At 38.7% G+C, this 19,690-nt stretch overlaps 1 protein-coding gene across 1 annotated transcript in view; it reads left to right on the top strand.

Annotated features, from left to right (window-relative positions):
- The window catches only part of PRKAR2B (protein kinase, cAMP-dependent, regulatory, type II, beta), a 111,265-nt gene that overhangs the window by 23,754 nt on the left and 67,821 nt on the right, over positions 1-19,690 (top strand). The window contains exon 2 of the mRNA XM_011948216.1: positions 37-72. Coding sequence (XP_011803606.1) covers positions 37-72 — 36 coding nt within the window. The remainder of the gene's footprint in view (positions 1-36; positions 73-19,690) is intronic.

Genomic DNA, 19,690 nt, shown 5'->3' with positions numbered 1-19,690 from the left:
TTTAATCTAATCATATTATTCTGCTTTTTCTTTTAGCTCCAGTAATAAACCGATTCACAAGGCGTGCCTCAGGTAAGTCTGATTATATTATGGATTTTGTTTACTAATGGTGACATTTTAAAAAGATAATATTGGACAAGAAGGTACAAAGAATAATTGCTGTATAGTAAACCTTTATTTGTCTGTTATTTTCCCCAGAAAACACAGCTATCTGATATAATCACTATCTAGGAAGCAATTGAAAATGCCCTCTGAAAGTCACACTGTGTACTAAACTGGTGGGTCTTTTTAAATGGAGACTGTCAGCCTAGGGTGTTATTCTTGCTCTTGATAGAATTACTACCTGCATGATTGTGTGATTTACCAGCCATAATCTAGAAGCAGTGATTTAGCAGATGAGTAAAGGACACCTTAGAAATAGTGATGAGTGTTTTTTTTTTGTTTGTTGGTTTGTTTTTATAAGAGCCTTTTTAATAAGGGACAGGAGAACTCTTAAAATGCAGATAGAAGAACTTGTCATTATGGGGCCATTTAGAATAGGAGCAAATTGCTTCATGTTTGTTTGTGCCCCTGAGGCTATTGCTGGTTTAAATATACCACAGTACACTAATGTAGTCAACTTGATAGGCCTTAGCCATTAACAAGGGCTTACATTAGGTTCAGTATACTGTGTACTATTTAAACTGCTGGGGAGGTATGAGACAGAATTAAGACCACTTCTGTCCAAAATGGCTTAAGTAAAATGAGTTTGGGCATTGAGATAAACTGTTATTTAGAAAATTCACCATATGGAATATCTTTTCTGAATAAGAGGACAGATGAAGTGAGGGTAATATTTGATTTGAAAAAATTACTCTTTAAGTATACCTGGAGATTTTTTGTTAAACCCAAGATAAACATTTCACACAGATCATCTTTCGAGTTTATATAATACAAATGAGTCATTTATTTCACAATATTACCTTATTTATACCTGTGCTATAATATTAAAGACATTTTAGTGTTGAATTTTATTTTTGATTTGTCAGCAGTTACTGGTATAATTTACTCTTGTTATATAGTGAACAGGTCTATAAGGATAATGTGCTACATTGGAATAACATCTGCTTTGTTGTTCTGAGTTTTTTTGTCATCTCAAGGCATATTTATTTTAAATGGTGAAAACAACTGTAGATTGTAATGCCTTTTGTGGAATGAGAGGTTATGTTTATGTCAGAAAGGCATCAAATTTTATCCCAAAGAAGAACTACCAAGTGTGATCATATTCTAGTGTAGTTGTTCTTTATGAGCAGTGGTGGGAACAAGGGAGGAGGAAGAGAGAATCAGTATTCTGATGCCTTGTCTTCTTGAGGTGAAATTCTTTCAATGGAAACACAGCTAAGAATCATAAAATAAATAATCATCCTTTCTACCTCAAACTGTATGACATGTGACATTTATTTCTGGGCACGTTCCATTAGTAATTGTTGTACAATATACGTATCATTGGCCAGGCGCTACGGCTCACGCCTGTAATCCCAGCACTTTGGGAGGCCGAGACGGGTGGATCACGAGGTCAGGAGATCGAGACCATCCTGACTAACACGGTGAAACCCTGTCTCTACTAAAAATACAAAAATTAGCCGGGCGCGGTGGCGGGTGCCTGTAGTCCCAGCTACACGGGAGGCTGAGGCAGAATGGCGTGAACCCGGGAGGCGGAGCTTGCAGTGAGTGGAGATCGCGCCACCGCACTTCAGCCTGGGTGACAGAGCGAGACTCCGTCTCAAAAAAAAAAAAAATACAAAACCAAAATTAGCTGGGCATGGTGGCAGGCTCTTGTAGTCCCAGCTACTTGGGAGGCTGAGGCAGGAGAATGGCGTGAACCTGGGAGGCAGAGCTTGCAGTGAGCCAAGATTGTGCCACTGCACCCCTGCTTGGGCGACAGGGCGAGACTTCGTCTCAAAAAGAAATTAATTGATAGATCAGAGGCTCCAGGGTATAGGTTAGTTTTGAAATGCCATTATTTTATACCCCACCCCCATGTGTGTCCATGCATTTTAGCAAGACTTGGCCAGAAATGTAGAGATGATGTAATGCCACAAACAAATACACATTAAAATCAAATGTTGCATTTATTCCCAGAATGACAGGTAACAAGAAATGTCAGTGAAAACAACAGGAAACAATTTGGTATAAATAAGATGATACCAAGTTCAGGAGTCACACTATATATAGCAGTAAGCCTTAAAAGGAGTAAAATTGTTATTCCAATAATATAATATGCTGGAAACCATTAGGAGAATGAATCTTGACATTAATTATTAGAAAAGAGAACTAGCTTATGGAGTACCAGTGATGAATCAGGCACTGTACTCAGCATTTTATATACAGTTTTAGTCTTTCAGGCAAGGAAAATAAAATTATTTAATACTTTAGATTTAAAAAGCAATGGTATAAGAAAAAAGGGAAGAGGATTTATTTAATCATCTACTTGTCTGTATTTTATTTGAGACTTTATTTCTTATAAAAGTTTGTCTAAAACTTTTTTGGCAAAGAATATAGAAACAGTCTTAAGACATCCTGAGAAGGAAATGCTACAGTTTTTTTGTTAATTTAATTTAGTGGCTAACATGAGGTTTAGTAGTAGAAATGTACATTAACTTTTTTTAAAAGTAACATTTCCTGAAAATGAAAAAGAAATGAGTATCTTCTCAAAATGCAGTCAATAGTATTTGATAATTAAAAAGCTTTCTTATGATAACCTTTTCTAACTGAGTTTTATTTCAGAGATACTTTTTCTTTTCATAACCCATAGAACTTTAATGTAAGAATGGTAATTTAGGGGAAGAAAGTAAGTCAGGTAAAATTAACCAGACGTCTGTACGACATAAGAGTTTGTTTCTTATTCATCTATTTTTAAATTAAAGTTACAACAGTAAATGCTATGTTATATATATAACAACAAAAATACAAAATGTGTAATGCTAGGTGTTCAGTCATTATTGATTCAAAAGAAAAAATTAGTATGAGTTATAATTAATAACTCATTAACTGACTTTCCTAAATCTTTGAGTTTTTGGCTTTTGATATTCATACTGCATTTATCAAACATAAATATTTCAAACCTGAATTATTTAAACAAAATGTTTCCCCTTTGTATACCTTTTTCTTTTGTTATGAAGATGAGAGGAATGTTTATGCTTAACAGATACATTCTTTAGGATTATTGTTACACTTTTAAGAACACCATTTGTGCTGTAGTCTCTTGTCTTCTTCATGTGTTCAGTGCTGGCCCACAAACCTGTCAGTTTTTATTATTGTAAGTGAAAGGAATCAGTTTCACTCAGTATTTTCAAACAGAATTCCTAGTATCTTAAGAGTTTGTAGAGGCTTCAGGGTTGTATAAGCCAGCATCCTACTTGGTACAGGAGTGCAAGGCATGTAAAGAGCATGACTAATGGAGAGAAGCATAGATGGGCACCAGAAGAATAGGACCCAACTTTACTGATCAGATTGGGTAAGTTCCACAAAACGTGATGAAAAACTGTCAGATTTCTTCTGAATTCCAGATATATCTCTGATACCATCCTGTCAGCACCCCATAACCTTATTTTTAAACAGTACCTCATAGTCCCATTTTTAAACAAAAGAAAAAGAAATACTGCTTTTGGTCCCTTAAAATGCCCTTCAGCTCTTAATATCCCTTCTTATCAGTACATCCTTAATACCGAGAGGCCTGGTGTGGTGGCTCACACCTGTAATCCCAGCACTTTGGGAGGCCATGATGGGCGGATCACTAGAGGTCAGGAGTTCGAGACCAGCCTGGCCAACTTGGTGAAACCCCTTCTCTACCAAAAAATACAAAAATTAGTCGGGCGTGGTGGTGTTTGCCTATAGTCCCAGTTACTTGGGAGGCTGAGGCAGGAGATTCACTTGAAGCCTGGAGGTGGAGGTTACACTGAGCTGAGATTGTGCCACTCACTCCATCCTGGGCGACAGAGTGAGACCCTGTCTCAAAAAATAAAATAAAATAACGGAGAAATCATTATCCATAATCCATTTTATTTTATTTGTTTTTGAGATGGAGTCTTGCTCTGTTGCCCAGGCTGGAGTACAGTGGCATGATCTTGGTTCACTGCAACCTCCGCCCTCCCAAGTTCAAGTGATTCTCTCAAGTAACTGGGACTACAGGCGTACGCCACCATGCCCAGCTAATTTTTGTATTTTTAACAGGGACGAGGTTTTACCGTGTTGGCCACGCTGGTCTTGAACTCCTGACCTCAGGTGATCCACCTGCCTTGGCCTTCCAAAGTGCTGGGATTGTAGGTGTGAGCCACTGTGCCTGGCCACATAATCCATTTTACAATATGGGCTTTTTGTTTTTTGGAAGATGATTATTTTTGGTGGAAAATTGAAATAATGTATCATTTGTTGTTGTGAGTATTAAAAATTAGTGGCGGTGGCTGGGCACTGTGGTTCACACCTGTAATTTTGCCACTTTGGGAGGCTGAGGCAGGTGGATCACCTGAGATTGGGAGTTCCACACCAGCCTGGCCAACATGGTAAAACCCTGTCTCTACTAAAAATACAAAATTAGCTGGGCTTGGTGGCGGGCGCCTGTAATCCAGCTACTTGCCAAGCTGAGGCGGGAGAATCACTTGAACCTGGGAGACAGAGGTTGCAGTGAGCTGAGATTGTGCCACTGTACTCCAGCCTGGGTGACAAAGGGGGAGACTCCGTTTAAAGTAAATAAATAAAGATTTAGTGGTGGTAGTAGAAGTAGTAACTCAGTAAACATTTTAAGAGTAAAGCTTTAATCAAGAAATAATCCTGTTGCTTCACTGATCACCTAATATATGGGAAAGATCTTAGGGTTTGAAGTTGTACTGACTAGAGTTTTCCCATTTTCTCTGTGAATTTGCATGTAAGTTGTTTACTTCTTTGAGTTTAATTTTATTTATTTTTGTTTCTTTCAGCTTGGGGATCTTAACAGCTATATTCAAACTTGTGAGGGTTTAATTGGATGATTTTTATTATTTTTTAATTTTTAATTTTTTTTTTTTTTTTTGAAGTGGAGTCTCGCTGTGTCGCCAGGCTGGAGTGCAATGGCACGATCTTGGCTCACTGTAACCTCTGCCTCCCGGGTTGAAGCGGCTCTTCTACCTCAGTCTCCTGCGTAGCTGGGGCTACAGGTGAACACCACCACTCCTGGCTAATGTTTTGTATTTTAGTACAGACAGGGTTTCACCACGTTGGCCAGAATGATCTCAGTCTCCCGACCTTGTGATCCACCCACCTTGGCCTCCCAAAGTGCTGGGATTACAGGCGTGAGCCATCATACCTGGCAATTTTTTTTTTTTTTTTTTTTTTTGGAGACAGGATTTCACTCTGTCACCCAGGCTCTAGTGCAGTGATGCCACCTCCCAGGCTGAAGTGATCCTCACACCTCAGCTTCCCTAGTAACTGGGAGAACAGGTGCATACCACCATGCCTAGCTAATTTTTGTATGTTTTATAGAGACAGTGTTTCGCCATGTTGCCCAGGCTGGTCTTGAACTCTTGAGCTCAGGTGATCCACCTGCCTCAGCCTCCCAAAGTGCTGTGATTATAGGTGTTGGATGATTTTAATAAAGCCCCCAACAGAGAGTCTAGGCTTTCAAAACGTTAGCTGTCAGCCCTCTTCTTATGAACATGGTTTAAAACAAAGCAATAAACCCCTCAGCTTTTTGCCTTAGCCTGTCAGAATAAAGCCTTAGAGAGTCATAACACTGTTTAATAGTAATCCTTTAATATGGGCATCTTTTTTATTGTTTACACATTATAGGTTTTTAAAAAAAATTGTAATGGTTTTCCTCTGTGGTTTTGTCTCTGAATTGGGAGAGGGGCTAGAAATGTCCAGTTAATCTTGAGACAATGCCTTGCATCATGAGGTTGGAACTCTGAATTTTTTTTTAATCCTAAGATACTGTTTTGAAAAAGTTACCCTTCTAGAACAGTTTAAAGAGTTCAGTGAGCACCTTTATCTAGGCTCTCCAGTTGCTGATATTTTGCCACATTTGCGTACTCTCTCCCCTCCATCTTTACACAGGCACGCAGTCTTTTATTTTTTATTGAAACTTTTAGGAATCCTAAATACTTCATCCTGTATCTCCTAAGAAAAAGGACATTCTTCTAGTTAATATAACACTGAAGGAATTTAACCTTGGATACAATACTATTACCTCATACAGAGTTTAGAGTCAGATTATCTCTCTGTTGTCCTATCATGTTTTTTTTTTTCTCTCTCTTTTAAATTCTAGCTAATTCAAGGATTTTTTATTGCATTTAATTGTCATAACTCAGTTTTTCTTGCCTTTCATAAATTGACTCCCTGAAGTTTTTGAAATTTGCTTTTTCAGAGTTTTGAAGGTTATTCCTAACTGTAAGAAAGTACCCCATACTGCCTGTTATGCATTCATAGATGGCATTAGCACAGCTGTTGTTTGGTCTGTATGCCCCACCGACGTCCATGAAATCTTTGCATTGACATTTACTATGCTTTCAGGGACTACTGTTGAGCATTACTTGTTCTAATAAGTAATTATTTCTTATAATGGAAGGATTTTCTTTTCTTATATAATTAACCACCGTTTAATTTTTCGCCATAGTATGAACATTGAATTTTATAGTATATTTTTAACAGAGCTAAAATTTTGTAGTTTTTTTCTAAACTATGATGTAGAATAATTCACAGGTGAAATTAATCTTTAAATTTCAGTCTCACACACCTACTGTATAAAATGTGATATTACAAATCTCAGTGAAATCACCCTGAACAGAAATGATTAGTTCCCAATAAATTAGTGAAATAGCAGAAGTTCAGATCTTGTCTTGAACCTGATTCAAGTAACATATGCTTCCTTGATTCATGGAACATATGCTTCCTTTTGTTTTGTTTGGGAAATATTTTGTAGCCTTGGTGTTCATTGTTCCTATTTTAAGGTTATTTGACAATAACAGCTTTTAACCCCCAAATTGTTTTTTTCCAGAGGTCGTTTCTATATTGTCAAACCAGTTTTCTGGTATAATTATAGTTACATTCATATTTTGTTTTTTGAAATTAGCTTCATTTTTAATAAGCCTGGTAATCACCAATACTTGGGAATGCATATTGGGAGAATACTACTTTAATTAATGTACTAGTTTATCCAGCAAACATTTACCGAGTCCCTCTTGTGTGTCAGGGACAGTGTTGGGGATGCCACGAAGAATAAGATACAGTCCTTGCAAAGTGCACAGTCTAGCGGGGAAGCTGATGATGATTCATAGTGTAGTAAATGCCATAATATCCTCAAAGTGAAAAGGAGAAAACATACAGTTCTTCCAGGTCCTGCCTCACAGAAAGGGTACTGTTTGTGCTGTCTTTAAGATTTATAACGTTTTACCAGGACTATAAGGAGAGAGAATATTCTAGGTATTTCTATTCAGTATTACTGTAAAAAGTCCATTTTCACTGGGTGTTGCTATGCAGTTTGCCTCTGCCATCAAGCACCTATGGTATGGAGTGAGCATACCGTATGTGCATGCCCATTGGCTCTGGACAGCAGGGACTTAAGGCCTTCCATCCTTTAATTTACCATTGCTTCAAATTGTTAATGTCTGCCTTGCCAGGAGAGGCTGTACAGGCTCTGGAATCAGACCAGGGTTAGAATGCTAGCTGTGCTACTCACCTGTCTATGTATTAAAAGTGTGTGTGTGTGTGTGTGTGTGTGTGTGTATCCTTAGCAACCTTTCTAAGGCTTAGTTTCTCTGGGTAAGAAATGGGGATAATACCTAACTCACAAGATGATTGTTGTAATGAAATAGTAGATAACCTATGAAAAACAAATTCTTGAGGTGGGGCTCAGGGGCTCACGCCTGTAATCCCAGCACTTTGGGAGGCCGAGGTGGGTGGATCACCTGAGGTCAGGAGTTCAAGACCAGCCTGGCCAACATGACAAAACCCTGTCTCTGTTAAAAATATAAAAATTAGCTGGGCATGGTGGCACTTGCCTGTAGTCTGAGCTACTTGAGAGGCCGAGGTGGAGGAATTGCTTGAACCATGGAGACAAAGACTGCGATGAGCCTAGATTGCACCACTGTACACTCCAAGCCTGAGTGACACAGTGATACTCCATGTAAAAAAAAAAAAAAAAAAAAAAGAAATGGCTTTAACACTGCAGAGTTTGACATGAAGAGTTAGTCAGAAGGATGACATCCAGGGTGAGGCTGAAATCAAGGGTCAGAAAGACAATTTGACTGAGGCAACAGGATGAAATGAGAGGTGTCAGCCCTGGGCAAGGGAGGTGGGAAGACAGGGTGGAGGGTGGGACTGGGACCTAAAGAGGTTCTCTGAGATGCCAGGGCATAGGCCTGGGGGCTTTTGTCCAGGCTTGTTCCTTGGGTGGGATGGAAGCCATTTAGGGAGCCTCTAAGTCACTTCATGCATCTGTTATCTCTCAGTGCCCACACTAGTATTATAATAAAATGGGTTCTCCCCTGTGATTCATTATGAATAATCCAAGTGAACAGTGCAAGTGCTGTTCCTGGCTCATCTCCAGCCTCTTGCTCCTCCTGCTCCACACTCTAGCAGTGCTTGTTTGCTGATACTTGTTAAGCAGTCTTGGGAATTGGAGCCCAGTGGAATCTGTGGCAGTGTGGAGTCTCGGGTTCTTTTTTGTTAGGACCTGGAATGCTGATAAGCTACCCCAAGGCTAATGAGAAATTAGATTATCTCTTGAACTTAATTGCATTTTCCCAGAGTTCTCTTAGAGCCCTCCAGGGAAAGGAGAAAGGAAGATAGTGAAAGCAGCCATTCATGTGGGGGCACGGTGGGAAGGGAGGATCCTTCTGCACCTATAGTGTCCTCAGACTCTTCACACTGGTGGTTTTGCCAGTAGATGTGGAAGGGCTTGGAAGATAACGTGGGAATTGTGTAACCCACCAAACCCTGTGTGCCTTAATTACAGGAACACTGCCACTGCTGGGGAAAGGGAGTCAGGGAGTTAGATCTATAAAATAGGTATGAGTAGCTAGAATATACATTTAGACATAGTGCAACCATTCTTTAATTACAAGCAGAGTTTAGGTCACTGCTGCACCAACTCTGTGTGAAGGACCAGTTTTTCATTTTTGTTTTCCCGATGCACTGCAGACCAGCACTTTTGAGAAATATAAAACTGCCACAGCAATATCAAATTGCTGTAATTGTATCTAAACACTCTTTTACTTTCTCTACTTACCTTGTTGCAGATTGCCATGGCTTAGGTGATACAACCATGGTGTGCACTATGTGAGATATGAAAGTTCTTACAAAAAGCTTTTATAAAGGAAGATTGCACATTTATCTAAAAGAAGTGATTATTTAAAAAAAAAAACTAACACACTTAGCTTATTTTGCTAACTTGGCATTTTGTCAGGACAGCCTGCATGAATGAATGGTGCCCTTGGAGTTGTCAAATGGTGGTGTGTGGCAGCCCTGCTCCAGGACCATGGCGTGCCTACGTTCTCCCCCAATGTATGCCTGCTCATGTTTGGAGCATGCCATGGGCTCTCTTGTCTAGCCTTGCTGTAGCTCACCACATTCCCTGCCATCCCTCCCTCCTTCCCTGCCTCCCTTCCTCCCTCCCTTCCTCCCTCCCTCCCTCCCTTCCTTCCGTCCTCCCTATACTGTTGCTATTACACGTCGTTTGATGTTGTAGTTGCTTGTTCACATGTCTTTTTCCCTATGCTAAACAGTGAGGTTCATAATTAATGGACTGAGAAACAAGGGCACTCTGGATGAGGTCACAGAAAAAATAGAATGCGAAGTAAGGAATTGAGAATGCAAGGAGAATGGGAAGATTTCGCCAGGCATGTGTGTAGAGCGGTGTGAGATTCCTGAGGTAGCGTGTGCTGGGGTAAGGACCAGTGTGAATATAGTTACAGGGTGAGGCTGCTAAACGGCAGGTTGAATGACATTTTATTTGATTTAAGGAAGCCAAGGTAAGTTGAGGATGGGCTCTCAAATGGGTTGTCAACTTGGACATTGACTGTCTGTGATGATGGTGGCACGTTAGAATGAAATGAAAACTGTGAGCCAGGTACCAGGCAGGAAGGGGCATCTGTTTGCCGTGGCTCTCTGAGGAGCACAGAGGTTTCAGTGGGAGCACTATGGAGTGGTCCAGACGTCAGTGTGGGGAGCCACAGCGTGCCCTCACTATCTTTCAGATCCCACTGTGTGCGGGGAGTGGTGCCCTCTAAGAGAAGGAGTGTTCTTGGAGAAGAACCAAGTTTCAACCAAGGCATAGAAAAGTCAGTAATGTTTTACAAAAGAATGTGAGGGTGTGGGGAATGTGTTGGGAAGGAGGGTAGTAATGGACAGAAGGAAGCCACAGGGCAGCAATTCATTTGAGGAAATATTTACAAGCAATTACCATTGCCAGGGACTACACCAGGCACAGCAATATACACGCTGTGCCCTTGAAGTACTTGCAGTCTAGGGAAGCTTAAGACGTGGGGAGATGAAATTGGGGAAAAGATGGTGGTCCGGAGGGTCTTACTTCTTGTGGATGACCAAGGGTGACAGAGAAAAGAGGACATAGTTGGATTGATAGTTTTTAGGTTATAATTTATTCACTGTAAATATTTGTTTAACTAAACTTTCCTTAAGGCTAACTCTGATAGCTTCCCAATGAGAGCACTGTAACCTCCTGATATTTACCTTAGGTACAGAAGGCAATATGATGTAGAAGTAAAGAGGCTGGATTTGGAGCTGTTTTTAAATTTAACAGTCAAATAGTCAATGAGGGCCTACAGTGTGTTGGGCACTGGGCTGGGCCCAGGGCAGGCAGATATAGTTTACGATCTTAGGGCCATCATTTATTAGCTATGTGACCTTGGGCAACTTACCTAAATGACCTTCTGTAAAACCGGGTTGCGGTTATTCTGGAAGAGAATACACGCAAAGCTTTTAGCATGGTGTCTGACACATTTGAGTGCTAAATAAACTTTTATATATTATTAGACTGGATTTTTCAAATTTTAACTTGGTAAAAACACCATAATTTTAGTGTGTCTTCTTTCCTCCTGTAACTTATCACACCTAATGTTAATTGGCCAAAGTGCATAATTTTGTGTATGTCTTACAACTAACTCCCCTACCCCAAATTTGGATTAACTTAACATTGTATTGTTATTTGTGGGGGAGAACAAAGATTTCTCTGAAATGTAACATCCTTTAGCTTTTTAGATGAAAACAGAAAAGCAACTTCAGTCTCTCATCATAAACTGTATTTGTAGACTGTAGTTTTGAAAACAAATTGATCCACCTTTAAAAAAATCTAAACTGGTATTTTAAACAGGTGTGTGCAAATGCAGTTCCCCCACCCCCACCTCATCAGCATCTTGAACCAGCTACTTCTTTGGAGCTGACTACTAGAGAATGTTACGATCATTGGGTTGTAAGTCTCATCTCTGAGAGCCCAGCAATATGTTTTATACTAACTAATCATTTGATAATGTTTTATAATATTTTAAAAATTAATACTGTAACTAAAAACTAAAATATATATTCAGGTCTGGTCTTCCCTTTACCGATAAGAATCAGGGTGTTCCCTTTCCCTGCCCCTCCCTGAATTAGTTTTTCTATTTTATCATGCGTTTAAAACCAGAGAACACTGATTTTAAGGTTTTTTACAGAGACAGAACCATAAAATTGACAAAAAATTAAAATATACATTAATGGTACAGTATATTGTTTTCAGAATAGTGGAAAGAAAGGGACTTTCATTTGAAAGACTGAACAGCTTAAATGATAGTGTTGTTAGACATGTTTCAAGGAATTACAAAATGTTGTCTTTATTGACCATCAAAAAAGGTAGAGCTGACCTTCTCCTTAGATATTTTAAAACAGAATTCCAAGTTATAGCTCCCCTTTAAAAACAGGTATAGATACTTTAATATGTGCATTGCCTAACAGAGTACGTAGGCTACAAATGCAGCAAATATACATGGCTTTTATGTTGTGAGGGCAATTTTTGAACAGCAACTTACCAGATGGGCTGAGTTTTAGCAGGTTGCTGAGTGGTAATCTGCAGTAGAAATGGAAAACTTAGGTTTGCCGTAACTACTCGTGTAGCTTTCTAAAAATAAACTGCTACTTTCAAGTTACCTATTTGGTATTTTCACTTTATTTAGATTTTGTGGATCTGACAATTTTCTTTTTATAAAGTTGATACATTACTGCCTACAATTTACCTCTGAATTCTGTACCATAAAAATAATGTACTTTATTTTCATGTTACTTTAAAAATGATATTGCTTCTTACTTGCTTATATTTATCATTCTCCCCATTTGTGTCCTTAGAAACATTTGTTTCAATTGCTTTGCTTTTCTTAAGTACATTTATATGAAGAGAGCTATTTAATGTATTTTAAATATGCTTCTCAGAATTGAAAGCTCTTCTTAGAATAATGAAGACATTTGTAATTCAGAATTATATTTTATTGACTAAAAAATAAGCATTCATGTTATATTACATAGACAATTAATTAGAAGTTAAGTGAAATTAAAATTTTCCCTTAGTTAAATTATTTTTATTTTTTAGATGGAGTCTTGCTCTGTTGCCCAGGCTGGAGTGCAGCGGTGCAGTTGGCTCACTGCACCCTCCACTTCCCAGGCTCGAGCGATCCTCCCTCTGCAGCCTCTTGAGTAGTTGGGACCACAGATGCATGCCACCAAGCTCAGCTAGTTTTTTTTTTGTATTTTTGGTAGAGACAGAGTTTGACCATGTTGTCGAGGTTGGTCTTGAACTCCTGAGCTCAAAGAATCCACCCGCCTTGGTCTCCCAAAGTGTTGGGATTACAGCTGTGAGCCACCGTGCCTGGCCTAATGATTCTTTTGGAAGGGATCTTGGTGTTAGACTTTATAGTTGGTGAGACTGAAGTGTCTTAGATGGAGGTTGTACCTGCAGGAGAGTCGCAATGCGTGTCTCATCTATGACAGTGATTCTGAGGCAGAGGTCATTATAAGTTTTGAAGGTAACCTGCATGATTGACTGTGTGCCAAGTGCTGTTTCTCAACTTTGCTTTCCCTGAGATGACCTATGAGAATCACTAGTGCAATATTTGAAGGGAGTTTTCTTATTATCTCCATTTTACAGGTGTGGAAACTGAGGCCCAAATAGTTTACTTTTTATTTTTATTATTATTATTTTATTCCTTAATACTGAGTCAAACCTATTTTTTGTTGTTATTGTTGTTGTTGTTGTTGTTTTGAGATGGAGTCTCACTCTGTCACCCAGGCTGGAGTGCAGTGGCGCGATCTTGGCTCACTGCAACCTCTGCCTCCTGGGTTCAAGCAACTGTCCTGCCTCAGCGTCCCAAGTAGCTGGGATTACAGGTACCTGCAACCATGCCTGGCTAATTTTTATATTTTCAGTAGAGATGAAGTTTCACCATATTGGCCAGGCTGGTCTCGAACTCCTGACCTTGTGATCCACTCGTCTCGGCCTCCCAAAGTGCTGGGATTACAGGCATGAGGCACCGTGCCTGGCCAAACCTAGTTTTTAACTATTTTATTAAATTAGATTATAGACTAATAGGACTGTCACAGTTTTGATTACTGAGACCAAATCATACAAGTGTTTTTGGCTGTTCTGCAGGAAATGAAATCAAACCACTTCTACCTATTTTCTCCTGTTATTCTTTTTATCCTGAATCTTGAAATTATGTTAAATTTTTTTTTTCACTAAATTCCAATAAAGCAGACAAAAGGCAATTGTTAGGTAATTTGCAGTACCAGCATTGTTTTTCTATACATACTGTTATAGGTGAAGCATTTAAATTATTGTTTTTTTGGTAACAAGTTTTTTACATTTTAAAGTTGTTCTTTATATTTTAATCAATTCATCATTCAAAGTTCTGTGCTCCAAATTACGAAATAGTTCACATTTTAATGCTTTTAGCAGTCAATTTGAGTGATTCAGATTAGTTTCTATCTAAATTTAAATGTTATCATATTATCTTTTCAGCTAGAAATCTGAAAATATCTTGTCACCAACCAAATTAGTGGATATATAACTAGAAATATGTAAAGCATAGTATTCATTTATGCAAATAGGAAACTAGTACATTTTTAGGAGTGATTTGCTTACAGTTTAGTCCAGTTTATTATTGCTCTTTGTTTCTCCCTGGATCGGGGAGAAAACGCTTAATAAAGGGGAAATCGATTTAACTCCTATTACAATGAGTAGCGTCTATGTACTTTTCAAATATCTGCCAATCAAACAGAAGATTAATAGTATAGTAAGGGAGATGCTAAGAACTGAGGAAGTCATGTTTGCTTGGTTCGCAGAATTGTGATTATTAAATACCATTCTCCTTTGTAATTATGGATCCTATGAAAAATAAAAGATCTACTTGTCTCTGTGTAACTCGGAATGGATGAGACCTGCCCTCTCAGCCATCTAAAAGCAATAATGTTAGACACTCTATGATGATTCGGAAGAAGGTGAGGAGAGGGAGGAATGTACAAGGGAGGTGGGCATGGATGGAGCGGTGGGTGGGAGGTGATGATTGTACTAATTTTCTGTGTTTTAATTTGAAATCATCTCCAACTTCCATATATTCAGCAGGAGCAAGTCAAATACTTTTTTGGCCTTTTTAATGATGAGGTCATGCTTCTCACTGTAAGATTCAATTATCAAAAATTTTCCAAAATGTAATATTTATGGATCAATCTTATTTTATAGTTGTGATTAGTATATACATATATGTTACATCATTAAACACTTTTATTGTACAATTGATAGCTGCTTATGGTAAAAAAGTCAAGTAGTACAGAAGAGTATAAAACGAAAACAAAGGGTTCTGTCTCTGCAATGTTCCCAGTCCCAGTCCTAAAAAATAGCCATATCTGTTAGTTTGTTGTGTATTTTCTTGGGTGTTTTTATGCATATACATATTTAGTTGAAATTAAACTTATATACAATGTTTTGAACATTGTCTTTTTCACTTAACAGTGTATTGTGTTCCATTTTCCATGACCTTACCTCTAAAGGTACCTCTTGCTTTTTAATGACTTACAGCCACCTCTTGCTTCTTAATACTTCTTAGTGGTGTCCCATTATATGTATGTATTGAAATGTATATAACAAGGGTATTTGGGTTTTAGGTACAAATACCCACATAATTTTGCAAGTACATCTACAGGATATATTTTTTAGAAGTGGAATTGCTTAATCAAAGCAGCATGAAATTTGAGCATGTGGGCCGGACACGGTGGCTCACGCCTGTAATCCCAGCACTTTGGGAGGCTGAGGTGGGCAGGATCACGAGGTCAGGAGATTGAGACCATCCTGGCTAACACAGTGAAACCCCATCTCTACTAAAAATACAAAAAATTAGCCGGATGTGGTGGCGGTTGCCTATAGTCCCAGCTATTCGGGAGGCTGAGGCAGGAGAATGGCATGAACCCAGGAGGCGGAGCTTCCAGTGAGTCAAGATTGCACCACTGCACTCCAGCCTGGGCAACAGAGCAAGACTCTGTCTCAAAAAAAAAAAAAATTTTTGAGCATGTGAAATTTGTATAGGCATTGTCAAATTGCCCTCTAAAACAGTATACTGATTCATATTCCCATCTTAGGTTTAACACAGTGTAAAACCCTTGATATTACAGAATTTTGAAATGTCTGTTAATTTGCTAGGTCAGTTATATTTCAGTTGGCATTTCCTTATTTATGAGTGAAGCATAGCTCCTTTTAATTATTGTTGACCATTTATATTTTCTTGTGTGAATTTCCTGTTAATTTTTTTTTTTCTCTGATTTGTAAGTGTACAGATCTGAGGTTCAATGGCTTTGAGTTCAGATTTGGGCTTTACTGGCTTTGAGTTCAGATTTGGGCTTTACTACTAACTAGTTGTTTGACCTTGAAAGGGTTATTTAGTCTGAACTTCAGTTCATTATCCATAAAATGTGGTAGTAAGAGTGCCTAGCTCATAAGGTATTGTTAATTAACAAGATAATGAATATAAAATACTCAACCCATTTCCTAAAGTATAGTGAGAATTACTAACACTTGTCGCGTTTTTTTTTTAAATAAAAAGTAGAATTTTTCAGAAATGTCTTTTTTTTTTTTGAGGCAAACTCTCATCTGTTGCTGAGGCTGGAGTAAGTATAGTGGTGTGATCTTGGCTCACTGCTAAGCTCAAGTGATGCTCCCACCTCAGCCTCCCACAAGCTGGGACTACAGGTGTGCGCCACCACGCCTGGGTCATTTTTGCATTTTTTTGTAGATATGGGGCTTTGCCACATTACCCAGGCTGGTCTTGAACTCCTGGGGCTCAAGTGATCTGCCAAGCTGGGCCTCCCAGAGTGCTGGGATCACAGGCATGCGCCACCTCACCTGGCCCGAAAATGTCTTTATAACATCTATATGATCATTTGGTTTACTTTTTAAACATACTGGTAAGTTATATTAATAGATTTTCTAGTATCAAACTATCCTTATATTCCTGGAATGAACTCTGCTTGGTCATGGCATATTGATTATTAATTCTGTTCTTAAAATATAACTAACATAACTATTGTTTAGCACAAATTAAAACATGTTTTTAAGATTATATGTACTTCATGGCTTTAATATAATTACAGAATAGTTTCATAAAATTTCATTGAAACATTTTCACACATAGGAAAGTGTTATATGTTCTGTTATGTGCCTTTTAAGAACATATGCCCCTCCGAAATAGTATATTATTTTGACAATGTAAATCCTGTTACTTAACATTGATTGTAGATTGAGAATCTAGCAGAAAGTGAAATAAATACATAGAGAACATTTATGTAATTCACATTTAATGTTTTTTTTCCCTGAAAGCATTTTCATCCATCAAATATGGACTTTTTTCTTATTTCCTCCTTTTAAACTTGAAAAGTACTATATTAAGGGCATTAGAAACATGGTTCTGCATAGAATAAAGACATTTCATTTTGAAAAAGAACTTGGGTTCCATTTTGCATACAAACTTTAATATAATTAGAACCTGGAATTCCAGTAAGAACCACTTTACATAATCATAATAGTTATCATTTATTTAGAGCTTACCATGAGCCAGGAGCTTTTCTAAGTGCTTTACGTGTGTTAAATCGTTTTATTATTTAAGTGCAGCTCTATATGACAGGCACCATTATTGTTCTAATGTTACCAGTAAGGAAACTGATCCAGAGAGGTTAAGTCCTTGCCCAAGCTTACACAGTGACTGATGGGCAGAGACAGGATTCAAATTCAGGCATTCTGCCTGTAATCCCAGTACTTTGGGAGGCTGAGGCAGGCAGATCGCATGAGCTCAGGAGTTTGAGAGCAGCCTGGGCAACTTGGTGAAACCCTGTCTCTTTTCCTTACTTTCAATTTATATTGCCACCACTCCGGTTATCACACACTTAGATTACTTATAGTGCTGCTAGGTGATCTCTCTTAGATTAGTGTTCCTCTTCTTTTCTCACTCACCTGGTACATCTCTGCCCTAACATCCCACATATGATAAAGTTAATACATTTTAATTTGATACTCAACTCAGAGGCCTCAAGAACCTACAGTCTCAATCACTCTGTTAACCCCATTTTCTACTACACCTGCCACAAACCCTCTCATATAACCAAGCTGTGGCTGCCTACTGTATACCAAACATTCACTGATTTACAGTATGTCATGTAATTCTCTCATCAGCTTTTAGATACTATTATTATTCCCATTTTAAAGAAATGGAAACTGAGGCACAGAGAAATTAAGTTAGTGGTCAAAGGGACCCACAGTTCATCAAGAGAGCAGTCAGAGTTTGATTCCAGTGAGTCACTCATTGGACGTGGGTTCTTCAGCATGGTCTTTCATAGGGGCAGAAACCCCGTTCAGGTATCCTATACAGTTATTTTGAATCAGAATCTGTGGGGTGATTTGTTTCTCTAGTGAGTGACGCCTAGCACCTATTCACATGGTCAGTCAGAGAATGCCTCTCTCAGGAGCTGACATTTCAGCCAAAGCCTGGGAAGCACAGAGTGGAGGGTGAGGGGAGAGGAGAGCATTCCAGGGAAAGGAGATGGTGTGTGCAAAGGTCTGGAGCTTATTCTAACCTCATTCGTCATCAGTGTGAATGTTTATCTTTTTGACATCATTCTTACGTCTTTTGGCAGCTTAAGCCAGATATATCAATCTATTTTTTGAGGTTTACTCTTCATGTGATTCGCATACAGTTGGCATCTATTTATTTATTTGTTTTATGTTATGTATGTTATGTTATGTTATGTTATGTTATGTTATGTTATGTTATGTTATGTTATATTATGTTATGTTAGTTCAAGACAGTCTTGCTCTGTTGCCCAGACTGGAGTGCAGTGGTGCGATCTTGGCTCACTGCAGCCTCCTCTTCTCGGGTTCAGATGATCCTCCTGCCTCAGCCTCCTGAGAAGCTGGGACTGCAGGCGTGTGTTACCATGCCCAGCTTATTTTTGTAATTTTAGTAGACATGGGGTTTTGTCATGTTGGCCAGGTTGGTCTCGAACTCCTGGCTTCAAGTGATCTGCCTGCCTTCGCCTCCCAAAGTGCTGGGATTACAGGCATGAGCCACGGCACCCAGCCGGAGATAGATTTTAATAATCATATTTTGGGAGGCCGAGGTGGATGGATGCGCCTAAGGTCAGGAGTGTGAGACTAGCCTGACCAACATGATGAAACCCCGTCTCTACTAAAAATAGAAAAATTTCCTGAGCATGGTGGCCTGTGCTTGTAATCCCAGCTACTCGGGAGGCTGAGGCAGGAGAACTGGTTGAACTTGGGAGGTGGAGGTTTCAGTGAGCCGAGACTGTGCCACCGCACTCCAGCCTGGGTGATAGAACAAGACTCCATCTCAAAAACAAACAAACAAAAAAATAGTCACATTTTTACACATGAGAAAAATTGAGATGCATAATATTTAGCAGTGTATAGAGGTCATATAATAAGTGGCAGAAAAAAATGGCAGAGATAAGATTATGCTTCAGTCTCTCTGAATTCTGTGCTCTTTCCTCATACTGTTGATCAATCGTTCTAGATATAACCACGGATAATAATTTATACTCCTCCCGTAACAGATGGATTTATCTCCCTAACAAGGTTCTACATTAGTAGAGTTTAGGGACCCTGTTTAGTACTTGCCTCCCTCATAAACACCAACTACTGCCTTATATATAAGTGGTCAGTAATTAAAAGTTGTTTCCATGTATCAGTTTTGCTAAAGCCAGAGGCATTTCAGCATTTCAGACCGTTTTTCATATGGTAAAATAAAATTTTGATAGTTAAAAAGTTATTTTCAGGGTACATGCATCATTTTTCTAAAAATGATAAAGCTATTTATAAAGAAATACCAGGCAGTGGTTCTGAAACTCATGGAACATAAAAACTAAATTAAAGATCTAAGGCCAACTTTACTTGTTTTGCAGATTTATTCATTTGCTCAGCAAAATTTGTTGAAAGAGAGTAATTTCAGTTTTGCAGACTATCATTTACATTCTCTACTAGCACAGATAAGCAGATAAAACAGTCATGGACGCTCCTTTCAGAACCACACATGATTCCCGAGTTACGTATCACCCATTCTGTGGTTATAGTTCTGTTGACTAGTCACTAGCATTTGAATCTGTCATCTTGCAAATACTACTTTCTAATCAATGACTGAGCTAT

This window comes from Colobus angolensis, unplaced genomic scaffold (genome assembly GCF_000951035.1).
Source record: "Colobus angolensis palliatus isolate OR3802 unplaced genomic scaffold, Cang.pa_1.0 Scaffold275, whole genome shotgun sequence".
Classification (NCBI taxonomy): Eukaryota; Metazoa; Chordata; class Mammalia; order Primates; family Cercopithecidae; genus Colobus; species Colobus angolensis.
This window is presented reverse-complemented; position numbering and strand designations above follow the sequence as displayed.